At 48.9% G+C, this 16,305-nt stretch overlaps 1 protein-coding gene across 5 annotated transcripts in view; it reads left to right on the plus strand.

The window, feature by feature from the left end:
• The first annotated feature begins 43 nt into the window (after positions 1 to 43).
• The window catches only part of SPEN (spen family transcriptional repressor), a 70,056-nt gene continuing 53,794 nt past the window's right edge, over positions 44 to 16,305 (plus strand). For all 5 annotated transcript variants that reach the window (XM_014951878.1, XM_014951880.1, XM_014951881.1 and 2 more), the window contains exon 1: positions 44 to 202. In XM_014951878.1, the coding sequence (XP_014807364.1) occupies positions 120 to 202 (83 nt within the window). In that variant the 5' untranslated portion in view covers positions 44 to 119. The remainder of the gene's footprint in view (positions 203 to 16,305) is intronic.

Here is a 16,305-nt window from a genome sequence, read left to right on the forward strand (position 1 = left end):
GGCGGCGGGCGGCGAGCGGCGGCCGGCAGCGCTGCGAGGGGGGAGGAGAAGAAGGAGGAGGAGGAGGAGGCGGCCGGGAGCCGGGGCAGGGGCGGCGGGTTCGCCCCGCGCCTCGCAGCATGGTGCGGGAAACCAGGCACCTCTGGGTGGGCAACTTGCCGGAGAACGTGCGTGAGGAGAAGATCATCGAGCACTTCAAGCGGTGAGTTGGGGGGTGAGGGAGAAGCGGCGGGAGGGAGGGTGAGGTGAGGGAGGAGAAGGAGGAGGGGGAGACCCGCCGGTCCTTCCCGCGCCTTCGGGCCGCGCTCCCCACCATGCCCCCACCCCACCACACGGGACGGGGGGCCCTTTCCGCACCCCTTTTGCGTTTTCCTGAGGAAAACATGGGGTAAAAATCCATAAAACCGGGGAAAAAATAAGAAGGGAGGAAGGCGGGGGAGCCCGCGGCCTGTGGAGAGGAGGAGGAGGAGGAGGAAAACAGGCTCGCTGTAAATAAGCCCCGCGCCATGGCGAGGATCGGCCGGCGGCGTGGAGGGAGCGGAGGGGAAGGATAATAACAACAACGATTATAACAACAACCATCATCGCAATCGCCACGGCGACAACCGGCTGAAAATAAAACCTTTAAAAGAAAAAGGAAAAAGGAAGAAAAAAAGACGGAGGAGCAGCGTGTGTCGGAGCGGAGTCCACGCCGAGGGGGTGCCTTGAAGCTTGGCCATCTTGCTTCTTCCACAGCTTCCTTATTTATTATTATTTCTTCTTTTTTAATGTAAATCGCTCAACCTTTGGGAAATTTTTAATTTTCCCCCCTCTTTTTTGCTGTGTTTTCCTCCATCTGGAGCCACCCCGACCCTGAGGATGCTGTTTCCGCCCCCCACCCCGGGTGGGAAGCGAAGAGCTGCGAAAACGTGACTTTAAAAAGAAAGTAAATTACAAATACGGGAACAAAATCGCACAAACCCACGAAGAAAAACACCGGATCCTTCCACGCGGGAAGCTCTCTGGACTCTTTATTGGTTTTTTTGGAGGGTTTTTTTTTTCCCTCCCTGTTTTTTCCTTGCATAGATTAATCCCGCTCATAAGGAAGTAGTAGCTGTTTGCATGGTTATATATATATTTTTTTTTATTTTCCCTCCTCCCTCCGTCTTTTCCAGCGAGGAGGAGGAGGAAGAGGAGGTTTTTTCCTCCCCCAGCCTCAGCGACACCTTTTTCCTCGGGAAAAGCACCAAGTTGATACCCAGCACCCCACGCTGGAACCTTATTTTTAATTATTTTTAGGGGAAGAAAAAAAAAAAGAGAAGGTGAGGAGCCCAAGGTGGCTGCTCGGCTCGTGGTTGTTTTAACGCCCCCCCCCCCAAAAAAAACCCACAACCAAACCCCAACCACCCACAAACAACAACAACAAAAAAAAGGGATTTTGAAGCTTTAATCTTCCTGCGTTGGAAAAATGACGGAGCGTCCTTAATAATGAGTCACCATGGGAAAAATAGATGCGGTGACACCGGGGGGGGGGAAGGAAGGTCCCCGCTGCTGCGGGGGGGGACGGGGACAGTGGGGCTTTCAGAGCCCCCTTTGGGGTTGGAGGGGACCCCTGGGGTCACCCCGGGGTGCGACCCCCGGGGGTCTCCTCCCTCCTCCCGCCTTGGGGAGCAGCGGTGGCGAAGCCCCATCTTGGCACCGTCAGGGCTTGAAACTTCACTAAAATAAGACAATTTCCACCTTTTTTTGTTATTTTTCTCTCCCCCCCCCACCTCCGAGCTCGAACTCGTTGCTTGATCCCAGCTGGGGTTTGTGGCTCTGCCTTCTGGGTGGCTTGGCTTGGCCATGGGTTTGGGTTCTGTACAAAGGCAGGGCTTTTTTTGGGGGAAAAAAACCGTGTTCCAGGCATGGCTGGCTGAAGGAACAGCTGCTCCGAAGTGGAAATTTGACATTCCTGGGTCTTATTTTTGTCCAATCCTCCTCCTTTTGTAAAGATGTATTAAAGCAGGGAAAAAGTTGCTATGGTACTGTTGCTTAGAGATGGATGGGAAAAAATGGCAGGCGCTGAATTGTTAATTACCTTTTTTTTTTTTTTTGGGTTGTTTTTTACCTTCCTGAGTTTCAGTGGGAGCTTTGGGAAGGAGCTTTCCAGCCGGTCAGAACCCCTCCCTTTATTTTTATAATTTCTCACTGGTTTTCAAAACTTGATTTTTAACCAGCATTTGGGTGAGGTTGATGAACTTAACGCCGTTAAAATATATTTGGCTACGGGTGTGGGGAATTAATGGGTGGGGGGAAATGACACGCTGATTCCCCAGCCCTTTTTTTTTGGGGGGGTGTAAACACCGAAATATCAGTGTAACGTGGGTTTTGGGGTGGATGTGGAGGTGCCATAAGTGGACAATGGAGCAAGGCTGCCTTTGTATGGTGGTGCTGGCCTGGGGGAAGGGACAGGCTCCAGCGGGGATGGCGTGGTGAGATGTGGGGACATCCGTGGGGAAGGCGAGGTGGGATATGGAAGGTTCCCTCCTCGGAAAGAAGAGTTTGGGTTGGAGAGAGAAAGTCTTTTCAGCTGGAGCTGGGCTTGGTGAAACCCAGTTCCCACCCATCCCCCAGCCTGGAGAGGCCGAGCCGCGGCAGCGGGGGCAGGAATTTGGGAAAATATGGCTTTAAAAAAATCTCAGCTGGGAGGGGTGGGGAGTCGTGTCCCCCCTAAAACCTCCCCGCACAACCCAGGGAGCGTTTGTTTTCCCACTCGGCTTATGAAATACTGTCATTTCCATACAAAAGGCAGTACCCCAGCCCTCTTGCTGTTGCGCTGTCTCTGCTGGGGGCAAGTTTGAGAAACACGACCATTTTGTTTCTAAAGAAGCCAAAATTCAAGCGAGGCTCCCAAAACTTCAACCCCCGGCAGCCAAATCCAGCGTTTGCTGCTTCCCTCCTCCCCCCTCAATTAACCGCGTACTGTGGGAACCTTGCTGGGATTTCCAGCCTCCCGAGTAATTCTGCCAGGGAAGGAATTAAGATGAAAGAGGCATTTTGCAGAAATGCTATTTTATTTTATTTTTTTTGTTTTACAAAACGCTCTAGATATCTTTGTTTGGCGTGAATTGGAATAACACTCTCTGCTTAGGGATTCTCCTCTCGAATGAGAGACTATCAAAGCTAGTCTCAAGAAGTGCTGGCTTACGTGTTATTTTTTTTTCTTAAAAGCCCTTTTTTTTTTTTAAATCTATTGTCTTGATATGAAAGGGGATTGCAAAAGAATGACTTTCAGTGTGTTTTAATGACTTGAAATCATCATGGGCTTTCTGTTCTGTACCCAAATCCTCCCTTTTTAAAAACTTCTATCTCCTGTGCTGTATTTTCTTACAACTGAGTTATTAAGGGAACGCGAAAGCCGTCGGTGCCAGGACGGGAGACCCGCCGTTAGGATGGGATAAGTGGTGAATCCCTGCTGGGATGTGGGAGAGGAGAGCTGGGCACTGGGGGAAGCGGTGGTAGCGATCATTTGGGTTCACCTAATTAATGCTGGCTTGACTAGCAGGGGAAAGAAAAAAAAAAAAAGTCATTCCCCATCATTGAAACAGATGCTCAGCAGCTTGCAGAACAAGGCGACTAAATATAGTAACAGTTGTCCCCAGCACAAGTGCTGGCCTCCCATATTATTATTATCTTTTTTTTTTTCTCTCTGTGTTTTCTTCCAGTTCGCCAAAAGAACGCGGCTTTGTCCCTTTAGTGGTGTTTTAGTGGCAAAGAGGAGTAAAAGCCTCTTCATTATGAGCCGTGTGACTGGGGTATGCCATCTCCTATTCTGGGGGGGAATTAAGATGTTCAGAGAGTCTGGGAGAAGCCCTGGATTTTGGGAAATAAATAAGTTGTGGATTGGAGCGGTCTTGGAGAAGATAAATAACCCTTAAGGTTTCTTTTGGGAAAATGTGCTTTTTCAGCTTCACTTTGTTCCGATTTGTGTTTCTGTGTAGGGTATCTTCTGGAGAAGGGGTTTGCATTCTAAACACCACTGCTTTGAGGAGCTGCTCTGCAGAAACCCGGCATAAGGGCCAGTGCGTGTTTGCTTTCCAGAACTTGTAGAAAACACGAAGTCAGTTTACAAGAAAATGTTTTGTCTTGCTGGCTGGGAGTCTAAATTCAGCCTGGGAGCACCAAATCCCCCTGCTTTCTGCTCCGTTCCTCACCGCTATGGACCAAGGTGGATTTTGGTTGGCTCTTGTACAGGTTGTGAGTGGGGCAGAGTGGGACGATTGCTGCTTTGGAGCCCCCAGAAGAAAAACCTCGGTGTCTGTTGAGGATCCCGGGTGTTAGCACCATTTCTGGTGCCTTTTTCCCCCACTTATGGCACCGGCGGGTCTCATAGTGCTGGGCTGGATTAAAAAGAAATAGGGCTCTGATTTTTCTAGTAGAACTCTCCAATGTGTTCCCAGGCTTTAATTGCTGATAATGGAGGAGTCTCCAGTAGTAGTTCTTGGCTGTCACTGAGGATGCAAACGCCTGGATGGTCACACTGAATGGGCTGTGTGTATGGAGGTCTCCATCCAGCTGTATTTGTATTTTAGGAAAATGCAGAAGTGAGGCTTCAGAACGAGCTGTTCCTCTTTTCTTTCTCGATTCCTGTCATTTTTAAGTGGTGTTTTAAGTTTTCATAGATGAGCTACTAGCCTTTTTAGTTCAGAGCCCTTGAAGAGAGTGGAAACGTAAGGTTTATGCCCATGCTTTGCTGAAGCAATGTCTAGAACATTGGGCTTGTTTGTGCCACATTTCACAACTGTCTCCAATAAGATAATCTTAGTTTCACAGAATAGAAAACCCGAGGAGGTGATGGGAGGACATTTGGTTGGGGGATTAGGACAAGGGGATTAAATTAATTGCCCAGAATCAGAAGGGAAAGAAAGGTGTGGAAGACACGAGGCGAGTCCTGCCTCCTGGAGTCTGGGTTGCTTCCCAGAGAAAGTTGACCTTGCCCTGGGTGTAGGTTCATCAGCCGGGTGGCTAATTGGGGAGATGCTGGTGCTGGTTCTAGGGGTGTAAGTTCATTAACCAGGTGGCTAATTGGAGAGATGGTGGTGCTGGTTCTAGGGGTGGCTCCTGCCTTTGTTTTTGGCTCAACCTCTTTTACTAATTCCTCACTGAGGGCCATGAAGCAGCCCAGACAGCAGCTCTGGGGTGTCACCGAGCGGTGTTTGTCCCCGGCCACCTGCAGAGACTGAGTCAGGAGGAGGAGGGCTCCCCAACTCCTCCACCTGCTCTGGGTTCTGCTCTTTGCACGCACTCGAGGTGGCAGCTTGTTGACGCCACGCTGGCTGAGGAAATGCCTATGTAATTATTTCAGAGAAACTTAATGAAAAGCCAGGGAGAGCGTAGATTTGGACTAAGCCTCTATTAAGTGTTTTTATACGCTGAGCTGTGTTAAAAAGATAAGTGGATGTCACTTGCAGGTTGTGATTCCCAAATCCTCCACCTGCTCTGGGTTCTGCTCTTTGCACGCACTCGAGGTGGCAGCTTGTTGACGCCACGCTGGCTGAGGAAATGCCTATGTAATTATTTCAGAGAAACTTAATGAAAAGCCAGGGAGAGCGTAGATTTGGACTAAGCCTCTATTAAGTGTTTTTATACGCTGAGCTGTGTTAAAAAGATAAGTGGATGTCACTTGGTTACGAAATTCTCTCATCTGCTGAGCCTTTCTGCCATTGTTTCTTCTCTGAAGTTTCTTCAAAGGTCCTGGCTGTGTTTATTTGAGATTTGATGAGAGCGGCTTCTGTTGTCGCTGAGCTGCTCCAGAGTGATGTTGGCTTTTGGTAATTCTTGTCCTTACTCTAAATTCCTTTGGTAGGATGATAAAGTAATCCTGGTGCCCTTTCTTGCAGACTTGTGTGTTGAGAACTTACCAGACCTTGCGAGGCTCATGGAGGTATTAAATCCATTCATCAATTTTGAACAGAGGACGAGAAAAGGCTTAATTTTTTTTTTTGCCATAGCCTTATTGACTGGGTTGTTGGTTTGGTTTTTTTTCCCCCCCTTCTTGCTTTTCATAGGACAGAAAGTGGTGCCAAGTTCTCCGGCAAATGACCTTATTGCAGTCTTTAAGGTGTGTCCAAAATTAGGTCCTTGTCTTTGCTGAGGGCGAAGAGGCACTTGCTGGCTTTTCATAAAAAAGGAAGTAAATATCCCAAGGAGGGGAGGGCAGGTTGCAGATTTCAGATGAGCTGGTGACTCAGGGTGAACCTGGGGCTTCTCGAGAGCTTTGTTTTCGTGAGCCGATGTGTCGCAACCGCAGGTTGTCGTGGTGGTGTCACATTGTCATCAGCTTGTGAGGAAGAGGAGGAGAAGTCTTCTGACCATGAAGACACACCTGAGAACAACAAATATCAAACCAAAGTCCTCTGAAGATGTTTGGGAAGGGGCAAAACTTGAGGGTCACCCCTCTTGGCTGGTTTTAGGCTACTAAAGGTTTTGGGAGGATTGCTGGCAACCAGGGTGTAAGCTGTTGAGCTGCCGGTGGGGTGGGAGCGTTCTGGTTTTGGTAGCTACCAAAAATAAGCCCTTGTGAGATATTTTGCTTGTGTTTTTTATTAAGCTCCGTGAACTTGCCAAGGTCTGAGAATGCCCTGAAACCAAAGACTGCGAGGGCAAACATTCCCAAACAATGAACTGAGGAATAAACTAGAAAATATGATTACTCTCCGTAATAAGATTTTGAGTTTAGCTGCATCTTCGGCGTGCCGGTTCAGAAATCCTGGGGGAGGAATATGAGCCCAGAGATGGAAATTCACAGTGTACGACCAGCCTGGAGCCTTACCTTTGCATGAGTCTTTGTAGTGTTCTTCTGAAGGCTATTTGAACAGTCCATGAAAATCAGACAAAAGCTGCTTTTTCTCGTTGCCCGAGCTCACAAGTCAGTAGTGTTTCCCACCCCGAACGCGCTGGGGTAGCGCAGGAGGCTTTTAGCCTTTCTCTCTTCCTGGTGAGTAATGGCAGCTCTGGTCTCCTCCAGCCTGAAGAAACCTCCCCAGTGCTGTTCTGCAGCCATACATTAAGACGTGATGACGACTGCTGTAGGATGAATAAAACGCAGCAACTGCTTTGGTTTCTACATTTCCATAGTTATTGTTTAACCCACTAACACTGTGTAATCGTCCCCTGCAATCTGCAAAATCCTGCAGTGCGAAGATAACATCCTTTAATAAAAGAATAAACATTGTTACAGGCTTTTCATAAATCTACCAGGATATATTCCAGGGCCTGCTGCAGTCTGAGCTGCTGACGGGATAGGTTTGAATTGGGTTGAAAACAACGTCCTTCTGACTTTTGGGGAGCGTGTCCCGTGGTGTCGCGTGTGGCTGCTCTGTGCTCTAGTTGGGGTGTTCATGCCTTGTCCGAGGTCCAGGCGTTCACTCGGGTGGGAGTTGCAGCACCATTGGGATGTGAATAGAACATCAATTTTCCACTCAGACAAACCCATCACAGGAGAAGAGCAGCAGTCGGTCCTAATGACCAGTTTCTCTTTAAAGACCCAGGCATCTTCTAAGAACAAAAGGGAGCTTTTTTTTTTTTTTTGCTTCTTTTCTCTTCCCCTTTTTAATTAAGCTTAGCAACTTAAAAATGAAAGCACTTTTTATTTTAAGCATGCTCAGATCTGAAGCGTGGGCTTCCAAATCTGATCAAAGTGCCCTGAACGTGCTCTCATCTCAACACTGAAAAGCCAGATAAGTCCAGACATCTCTGGAAGGAGAGTGAATAGATGATCTGTGCCTCTGTCTGTTGGATACCGGTGGCTCTCTGAGCTGGAGACGGTGCTGAGTTGTGTGTGTGTTCTGTTTGGGTAGAGAGATATCCAAGAGGAAGAGCTTGGGCATGTCTTTTTTGGTGGGAAATCAGAGCTGGGTTCCAACCAAGTTCTTGTCATGAAGGTGATCAGGTACCCACTCAAAGCTGGGTTTGAAAAGAGCTTTTAGCTCCATTAAAAGACTACTGTCAGATTGTAAATTATTTTTTTAGCAAGAGGTGAATCACCTTTGGTTTTTCTCCAGGTACTAAACTGAGCCAGGTGTGTTTTCTGTCGTTGGGATTCATTAAGAGTAACTTAATGTCCCTGTCACAGGTTGCCCCAACTGCGCTGTACGTGGCCTTGGTGTGAGATGCTCCTGCTTCCGCGCGGCACAAAGCACCGAGCTGTGGTCCATCTGCTCCTGCCACTGGTGTGAATACCCCCCCCCATCCTCATTAACAGCCACGGCTGCCAAAAAGCACACAGAGCCTTATTTAAATGTTCCCTCTTTAGGCTCTCTGTGGCAGCTGGGGGCGACCTGTAAGAGTTAATAGGGCAAAATAAGAAAAATAAATGGCCGAGTTGTATGTTTAAAGTAGTCGCCTTTGGAGGGGGAAAAAAAAAGTCTTCCGGCCTCATTAGCATCCTAACTGTGAGGAGAAGAAAAGCTCAGGATGGATAAGTATCTCCCTTGTATACGTAATCAACGTCTGATTTAATTTCAGGGGGTCTGTGCGTGTGTGTGAGACACTGCTCTTGGAAAGGCAGCTAAACAGGCATCCAGACAGCGAACGATCTGCACAGTAACCTCATTGTAATCAAAGTCTAAATAAACCTTTGGTCTTTTTCTTGCCTCTAAAGCGACTGGTTGGAAGCGTTAGTCGCAGGGAAGCTTTGCTGTGTTTGAAAAATGGGAAGGTTTCAGCGCTGCTGTGGTGGGTGATACGCTGGGTGCGGGTACGGCGAGATGGTTTTTGGCTGCAGCTGAGCTCAGGAAGCATCTTTTCCTCTCCAGCCATTCATCGCAGTCCCTGGTTGTGCTGGCAGTTCAGAATAACCCCCGTCTCAGAATAACTTTTGAAAATAAGCACTTAAAGGTGAAGCTGCTCACTGAGATGGCGTAAAATGAGAACCTAGGGGGGTTAATTTTAACCCCCAGCTTTAAAGCTGGTTTAACCTCCAGCTTTCCTGGGGGTTATGGTGACGTACGCGGTTGTGTTGGGGATGGGAAGGTGTGTTTGGTGTGTCAGGAGGAGCCCCGTGGGTCTGGCGGTTCCTCCTGCACCTCGAGAGGAGGTCGGTATGGTGAGGCCTCCTTCAGGTCAGCTCATAAAACCGAGGTGAGAAACGACCAAATCGAAGCCAAGGTTTCAGAAGCCCGGCTTTGCAAAACCTTGACTTGGAGTTGCATCAGAAGAAAAGCCATTAAAATTTGGCTGGGTCAGGAGCTGGGCTGTGGAAAAGTTTTGATCTCTCGCCTATGGAGAAAGCGCCTGGAGCGCGGGTAGTCCCCGCAGCCAGAACACCCGTGTGTGTGCCCGGCTCTCACCGCGCGCTCCGCGGCGGGGAATACGAATTTCCTTGGGCTGACACCTGGCTCACGCCGAGCATCGCGCTGCCAGTTGGGTTAGTCACAGGAACAAGCACTTTCTCTCCAAGGCGATGGTAGCGCTGAGTCACCGACCAACAAAATAACATTTGCACATCTGTATTGGGGTGAGCAGCTGGGGTGGCACCTCAGGAGCGGCCGGCTTAGACACGGGGCTTTGTGGAGGTGGCTGGACTGGCTGGGAACTGGCTCCTCCTTCAGGGTGATGGGACTTTTTTTCCCTCCCCAGTTTCAAGATCGTACCCTTTTAGGAGTAGGTGAGCGTTTGGGGTTGGGACTTGGATGCGGCCGTGAGTCCTTGGATCTGAAATGAATGCTTAGAGATAGGGTTTAGTGGTGGTTTTTGTCAGTGTTGGGTTGATGGTTGGACTCGATGTTCTGAAAAGTCCCTTCCAACCTGGACAGCTCTGTGATTCCATGAATTCCACGTTGTCAAACCTTTTGGGTGAATTGAGGGCTGTCGCTCATTCAAACCAAAGGGGAAGAGCAATCCAGTCACTTGGGGTGGTCTGAGAGACTGCAGATGGATAAACTCTACTTTCTTCTGAAATACCATTTTCTAGAAAACGTATAAAACCTTGGAGAAGAGGTTATAAAGTTTGTGTTTGAGTGGAGAAGCACAAACCAGTGAGCACCAAGACTTAGAAAGCCTTAAGATGATACATATTTAAAGTACTCTGCAGCATGGCAGGGAGACCGTAATGTTATGACTCGGCATTTTCCTCCATCTGCTGCCGAATACATGCAAAGCAGGGCTTGGAGAAGCAAAACTGAGATGGGGAATTACCCTTTCGTAATGATAAAACTTGATTAATCAAGAGATTCCCCTCCAGTTGCGATGCAGTGTGTTCTTAAAATCAAACCCAACCGAATCCTAAAATCAAGTCACACAAAAGAACGGGCTTGAGCAATTCCTGTGCAGAAAACACCTGATGTAGCCTCTCGCCACTGGTATTTTTGAAGCAAATCTGCAGATTATGCTTTAAGCTGGAAGAAAAAAAATGCCCTGGAGATGGAATTCAGCGGCTCGGTGTCTAGCGTGTAGTAACGTGATGCTGTGCATCTGGGGAGGCTGGAGGATAAAGAATCCCAGGACTTGATCCGACACAGCCGAACACGCAGACTTTCTACCAATTTTTGTAGCCTCTTCAGTCGTATTAATTCTCATCTGCTCGGAGAGCAAGATTGATGTCGTCTTGCCATGGAAAATATCTTCCCTAATCAATTTGGAACCCGTTAGCCGGTTTCAGCTGTACTGCAGGGCGGAGGGGGGACTGGCAGTCTCAGAGATGCGACGTTCTTTTGAGTTTCATGAAAACAAGCAGTTTTAATAGAGGAGAGAGACCTGATTAGTGGCCCCATGGAGAGAAAAGCTGCAGCGAGAGCGCAGCCCTTATTAGACATTAAAGAATCCACATGGGAGAGAGGTGTTCCTGACCGTGGGAAAAGCTGCAGTGGGAACTGGCAGTTATTGGACGCCGGAGAATTCGACCTCGAGACATGCATCCATAAGAAATGAGTCTTCATTAGTTCTGCTCACAAAGCCACTTTGATTTCTGTTTTTTTTTAATAACGTATATACCAATAAGCTGTATATACCCTGCTGTGGATGCGTGTGCGCTTCTCCTTAATTGCACAGAGGTGACAACTGGGAAGAGTTCCTTAATACCAGAGCTCCTGCCTCTTTGGGCTGGCCGAGGGGCCGTGCCGACCACAAACTTGTGTTGTTCAGCTGCATTTACGCAGCTTTAACTGGGTAATTCTGGGTTGAGCCCTTCATTATGGTTGGGTCAAGATTCACCTTCTGCCCGCGGCCCGTCTGATGCAACACTGGGTTGGCCTGACGTCACGGGCAGCGGAACTGCTGACTCGGGCCAGGATGTTAAATGCAACCCGACGAGATGGTGCTGAGGACGAGCTGAGGGTTGTTTTACAGCTTCATGTAATCCCCGTGTCCAAATCGTGGATCCATCTCCCCCTCTGTCACCCTCACCAGGCTGAAACGGCGCTAGGACTCCTCCTGAACGCTGTTTCACGCTGCGGGGGTGTTGCAGATTTATATCTCAAGGAACGGGTGTATCTTATATTTGAGTTTCTCCTGCTGCATACACGCTAGAACAGTTTATCTGGGACAAATTTTGTCATGGGGGTTGCAGGAAAATTTCCTGCAATGTTGATGGTAGCAACTGTTTCTTCCAATCAACAGTAGCAGCCATGAATAAATGCTTTTAAATATTCTGTTTCTTCTCTCTCTGGTGGTACGTAATAATTCCATTTGTATATTAATACCTCAGCAGTATGCAAATGGTGACTTTGCAATAAAGACATAAATAAAATGTCTTAATTAGGAATCGCTCTTACTTTCTGTCTTAAAATGGAGCTGTAAAGCAAGAAGCGGGCGCTTATTTCAGCACGGAGTTATCTGCCGGACTATCTGATACGTCGAGCGTGTTGCTCTTAAATAACAGAGGTACCAGAAGCACCAGTGAATGTGCCTGTGCTGGCTTTTTAATTTCCTACTTTGTCATCTCTTAGGGAGGGATTACGAGGGCAGACAAAGCCCTGGCTGTTTTCGGTGCGTGGCAGGAACACGTGCTGTATCTCATTAACAAACCCCCCCCCGGTTTGTGGTCGGAGCTGGGAGGTTTCCCCTCGAGCACTGCAGGGAGCTGCAATGTCCAGGAGCGGGTTGGGGTTCGTTTGGGTGATGAGAAGAGCGAGGAGTGTCCTGTTGAGGTCTCACCCCAGCCACATGAGCGATCCATAACCTGGCTGATGGTTTCTGCTCCCGAATGTCGAGGTTTCCCTGGAGATCTTTATTGCTCGGTGGAGAGCTGCGCAGAATGCCCTGAAGAACGTTGTTTTTCATCCATAACCTGGCTGATGGTTTCTGCTCCCGAATGTCGAGGTTTCCCTGGAGATCTTTATTGCTCGGTGGAGAGCTGCGCAGAATGCCCTGAAGAACGTTGTTTTTCTCCCCCCTCAAAGGTCGCGGAGCCAATAAAGATCACTCTAAACAGGTTTTAAAGCATCTCAGATTGCAATCTGGAAAATTATGGGAGGTCGGTAATTAGGGCATGTTTCTGAGTCATTGCTGTCACAAGGTCTGTTCTCGGGGTGGCTTGAAAACCAGTGCTCACAAGGAGCTCTCGTTTTGCCTGGCTTTGGGGAAGTAGACGTTTTCAAAGCCTTACATCCTGTGGATTTCTCCCTCACTGATGAGCTTTCCCACTGGTGATCATCCAGAACGCTATCCCGGCCGCTCACCAGCGCTTATCCTTAGAAACAGCAATTTTTGTGCCGAGAAAGGTAGAATGAGAGAGGCATTTAATTTGTTTTATTTTTAGCTGTCTTTAAACGTGCTGCAGCAGCTGGAGATAAGGAGAGCCAATTCCATACATTGCGTCTCCTCTGGAGGCAGCTGGAAGGGCTCCATACGTTGCTGGCGGCCTTTGCGCTGGTCCCCTCTTCCCAGTGGGGTGTCTCACTTAAAAACCTGTTTCTTCCGAAAATTGGAGGAGGATCAGGTGTTCGGAGGAGTGTTCCAAAATGGTGCTGTCGGGCTCTTCGAAGGGGTGTGTGCATGTATGTATATTAGATAAATATTCATAGTATTTTCACCGCAATCCTGAAGAGCCAGTTTTCAATTTTCAGGATATGACTGAAACGCCCGTGGGGGGATGTGGGGGTTCCTGGAGTCCCCAGCGTGGGGGTGTCCCCAGTGTTGTTGTGGTGTCCCCAGTGTTGTTGTGGTGTCCCCGTGCTCTGTGCCCTTGGGAATGGAGGCCGCTGCCTCCAGCCGGCCTTGGGTGAGGCCCTGGGTACCGAGACGTCACATCCAGCTCTTCATAGTAAATACTGATTTTGGTCTCCCCTTAGGCAGCTGCTGGCCAAGGGCAGTGGCCGTGTGTACGTTGCCATATTTGTCGTGAGGCATTCCAGATATCTTTTGACAAATTCTCCAGAGCTGAGCGACAGGCCAGGCAATTGTGGCTCATCAGGGGACGCTTCCCTGCACTTGTTAAATTGGATTTTAGGTGTAGTTTTCCAGGAGTCTGGAATTCCTGTTGTTTCTACCAAGATACATTTCAATTCACTTGCATTATTTTCATCCCAGCGCGATGGACACACTTCTTTACGGTCTGTCCTTGGTTTTGCTGTCTGTTATGGAGTATTTATGGCAGGACTCAAACCCAGCAGTGCATTTTCAATACATTTTGTTTAAATTCCTTTACTCTTCTCTCTCTGTAAACTCTCAAGTCTTCCTTCCTTCATACTGGGCACGTGATGGTATTTGACCAGAGATTTTGAGCTGCTTGAAGCAGAGTGTAATTCCAAAGGCCAAAGACTAGTGCCGCTTGGGTCTGAAGGTGGTGAAATTCCATCTCTTACCACTCTTGATATGAAACTCCCTTTCTAAAAAAAAATCTAGAAGTATGTAAATATTTTTGGTGGCAAGTAAAGTATGTGTCTGTAGTGAATACGAAGCATGGAACGTGGTGGTATGTAATTTTCTTAGGCCAAGCATGTTATAACTATTATATGGTATATTTTATTTATCATAGTGATCAATTATAGTGCCTTATTCTTTGCAAATGCTTGAGTGAAAACACAAGTCCCTCCACGTTACTGGCTTAGGAGGTTTTCCAGGAGTGAATATTTCACACTTCTTTTGGTGGTGGTGCGGAAAGAAGAGTCCCACAGTTCGTGGGGACCCATTTCCCTGCGTTGTGTGGGGGGAAATACAGGGGCTGGGTAACCCCCAGTGTGGGGTGTTGGGCTGGTCTGGAGTTAGGAACGAGGAGAAGAGACGCAGACATCTGGAGAAGTATTATTTCAGGTCACATTATTTTGTTATGAAATAACAACAAAGCAAGAGGAACACGATTGGCCAAGAAGAGCTTCAAGCTGTGCGAGCGTTTTACTGAATAATGCAGGCTGGGGCTTGCCTGCCTTAGATAATAGTGGAGGAGGAAAGCTCGAGCGTGGCACGGAAAAACCATCCCTGCCTTTCAGATGGCTGAAGATCTGGCTTTAGTCAAAGTGAATCCGAGTGAATCCAAAATATTCAGATGTCTTGCTGTACCAGGGACGTCTCGTCAAATCATGCTCTTAATGAGCGGTGCAGAAACAAGCACAAAAACCTCCTGCCTTATTTCTGAGCTCGCGGTGTGTCTCGCATTGGGGAGTATCTGGAGCGTGACGTTGTGCCGCCTTCTAAATAAAAATATGGGGAACTTTTTGGAGACTGGAGACGTAGCTGACCCACAGAACTCTGCAGGAATGAAAGCTGCTGGGTACAAAAGGTCTCAATGAGCTCGGGGGGAGCTCAACGTGAGAAACAGGGAGGTGATATGATTTAAAGTGGGATCCAGTTTAAATTTAAAAAGTGAATCTCCCCGATTTCGACCTGCCTTTTCCTATCGTGTAGTATATCATCCTGTCGAGGTCCTAATCAGTTTATAAAATATTACAGCTAAATGGTAACATTTGCTTACTAAATATTTGCTGGCCGGCTTTCTCCTGGTCCCTCCTTTGTTTAAAGTGCTTTTGCTCGGGAACAGCAGGAAAAAAAAATAATGACTGTTTGGAGCGAGCACCCGAGGTGAAACGGTTAATTAGAAGTGGAAAAACGAGGGTGCCGTGGTGTGGATGCCCCCGCACCCCACAGAGGGAGGGTTGTGGGGTGACTTTGGCTGTGTCTGGGTGACACGTCGCCCCCGGGGAGGAGGAACCGGCCAGCCCTTGCATTGGCGGAGGCCGCGTTTCCCAACCCGGTAGGGGAGGAAGAGGAGGGGAGGAGGAAGGGCTGGAGAGCCAGAGAAACACGCCGAGCAGCCATGCCAAGAGCCCAGAGACATTTCAGCTGCTTGATTAGAGAGGTGCTTTGATCTACAGCGAATAAACCGATAATGCTTAAATTATGAATTCCTTTTCTTTGTCTGAAAAGCTGGATTAGCCCGGCTTTGTTCGAGCAGTGATTATCCAGCAACTTTTTTCTCTGGAAGGGCCGCTAGATCCCTGTTTGCAGCCGGGTGCTGCGATGATGGCGCAGCGCTGGTGGCGGGGCTCGGCGACAGAGCAGCTCTCCCACCTCCTCCTCTCCTCCCCTCGCACTGCAAACCCCTCTGAAAACACGGCCTTGGCCGCCTTCGTTACAGCGCGGGGCTAATGATTAATCGGCGGGAGCTGCGGACGGGAAGAGGCACTGAAAAGCCTTGTTTTCCTGCAGGGTCTGGGGAATGGGAGCGGAGGGAACGAGCCTCTTTGTTTTCTGTTGGTTCTGCCAGCGGTTGTGAAACGCAGCCTTCTTGGAAAAGGCTGACGCACAGGTAGAAAGCTGGGAGGAGGCGGAGGTGGAGAGGAGCCGCGCTGCCGGCCTTTCCAAAGGTCGCCACCATGTCTCCACCATGTCTCCCCTCCTCCTTTGTCCCCTCTTCCCAGCCCTCGGCGTCCGGACAAAGGTTGCTCCTCGGAGCGTGGTTGCCTCCATCTTGTCTCAACGTGCGATCCCCGTAGCCGAACGCGGCGTTATCACCGCCTCTCCTCCCCCGGCCTTCCAGAAAGGATCTTTTTTTTTATTTTTTTGGTGTTTTTTTTTTTTTATTTTTTTTCCCTCTTGTAACGTATTATCGCGCTGCAGTAGAGGCGCCCGGCGATGCAGCACTGCAGATCTCCCCTCTGTGCCGTCCTCCTCCCCGGCAGCATCTGCCAAGACGGGAGCAGCTCAGAGAGACGCCAAGGGGTGGGGACGGGTGGGATCACCAGACAGATTAATCTTCGCGGTGGGGGACCCAAGGACGTGTGTAATCACAGCACCGCGGTGGGGCACGGAAAATGCAAACCTTCCTCTCCCGGCAGCTGTCCTTGAATACTCAGGGCTCTCTCCTTCTCGGTTTTCTTTCATCCTTCTCTCCCCCCCCCCCCCCTTCTG

Source organism: Calidris pugnax, unplaced genomic scaffold (assembly GCF_001431845.1).
Source record: "Calidris pugnax isolate Ruff unplaced genomic scaffold, ASM143184v1 scaffold205, whole genome shotgun sequence".
In the NCBI taxonomy this organism is placed as follows: Eukaryota; Metazoa; Chordata; class Aves; order Charadriiformes; family Scolopacidae; genus Calidris; species Calidris pugnax.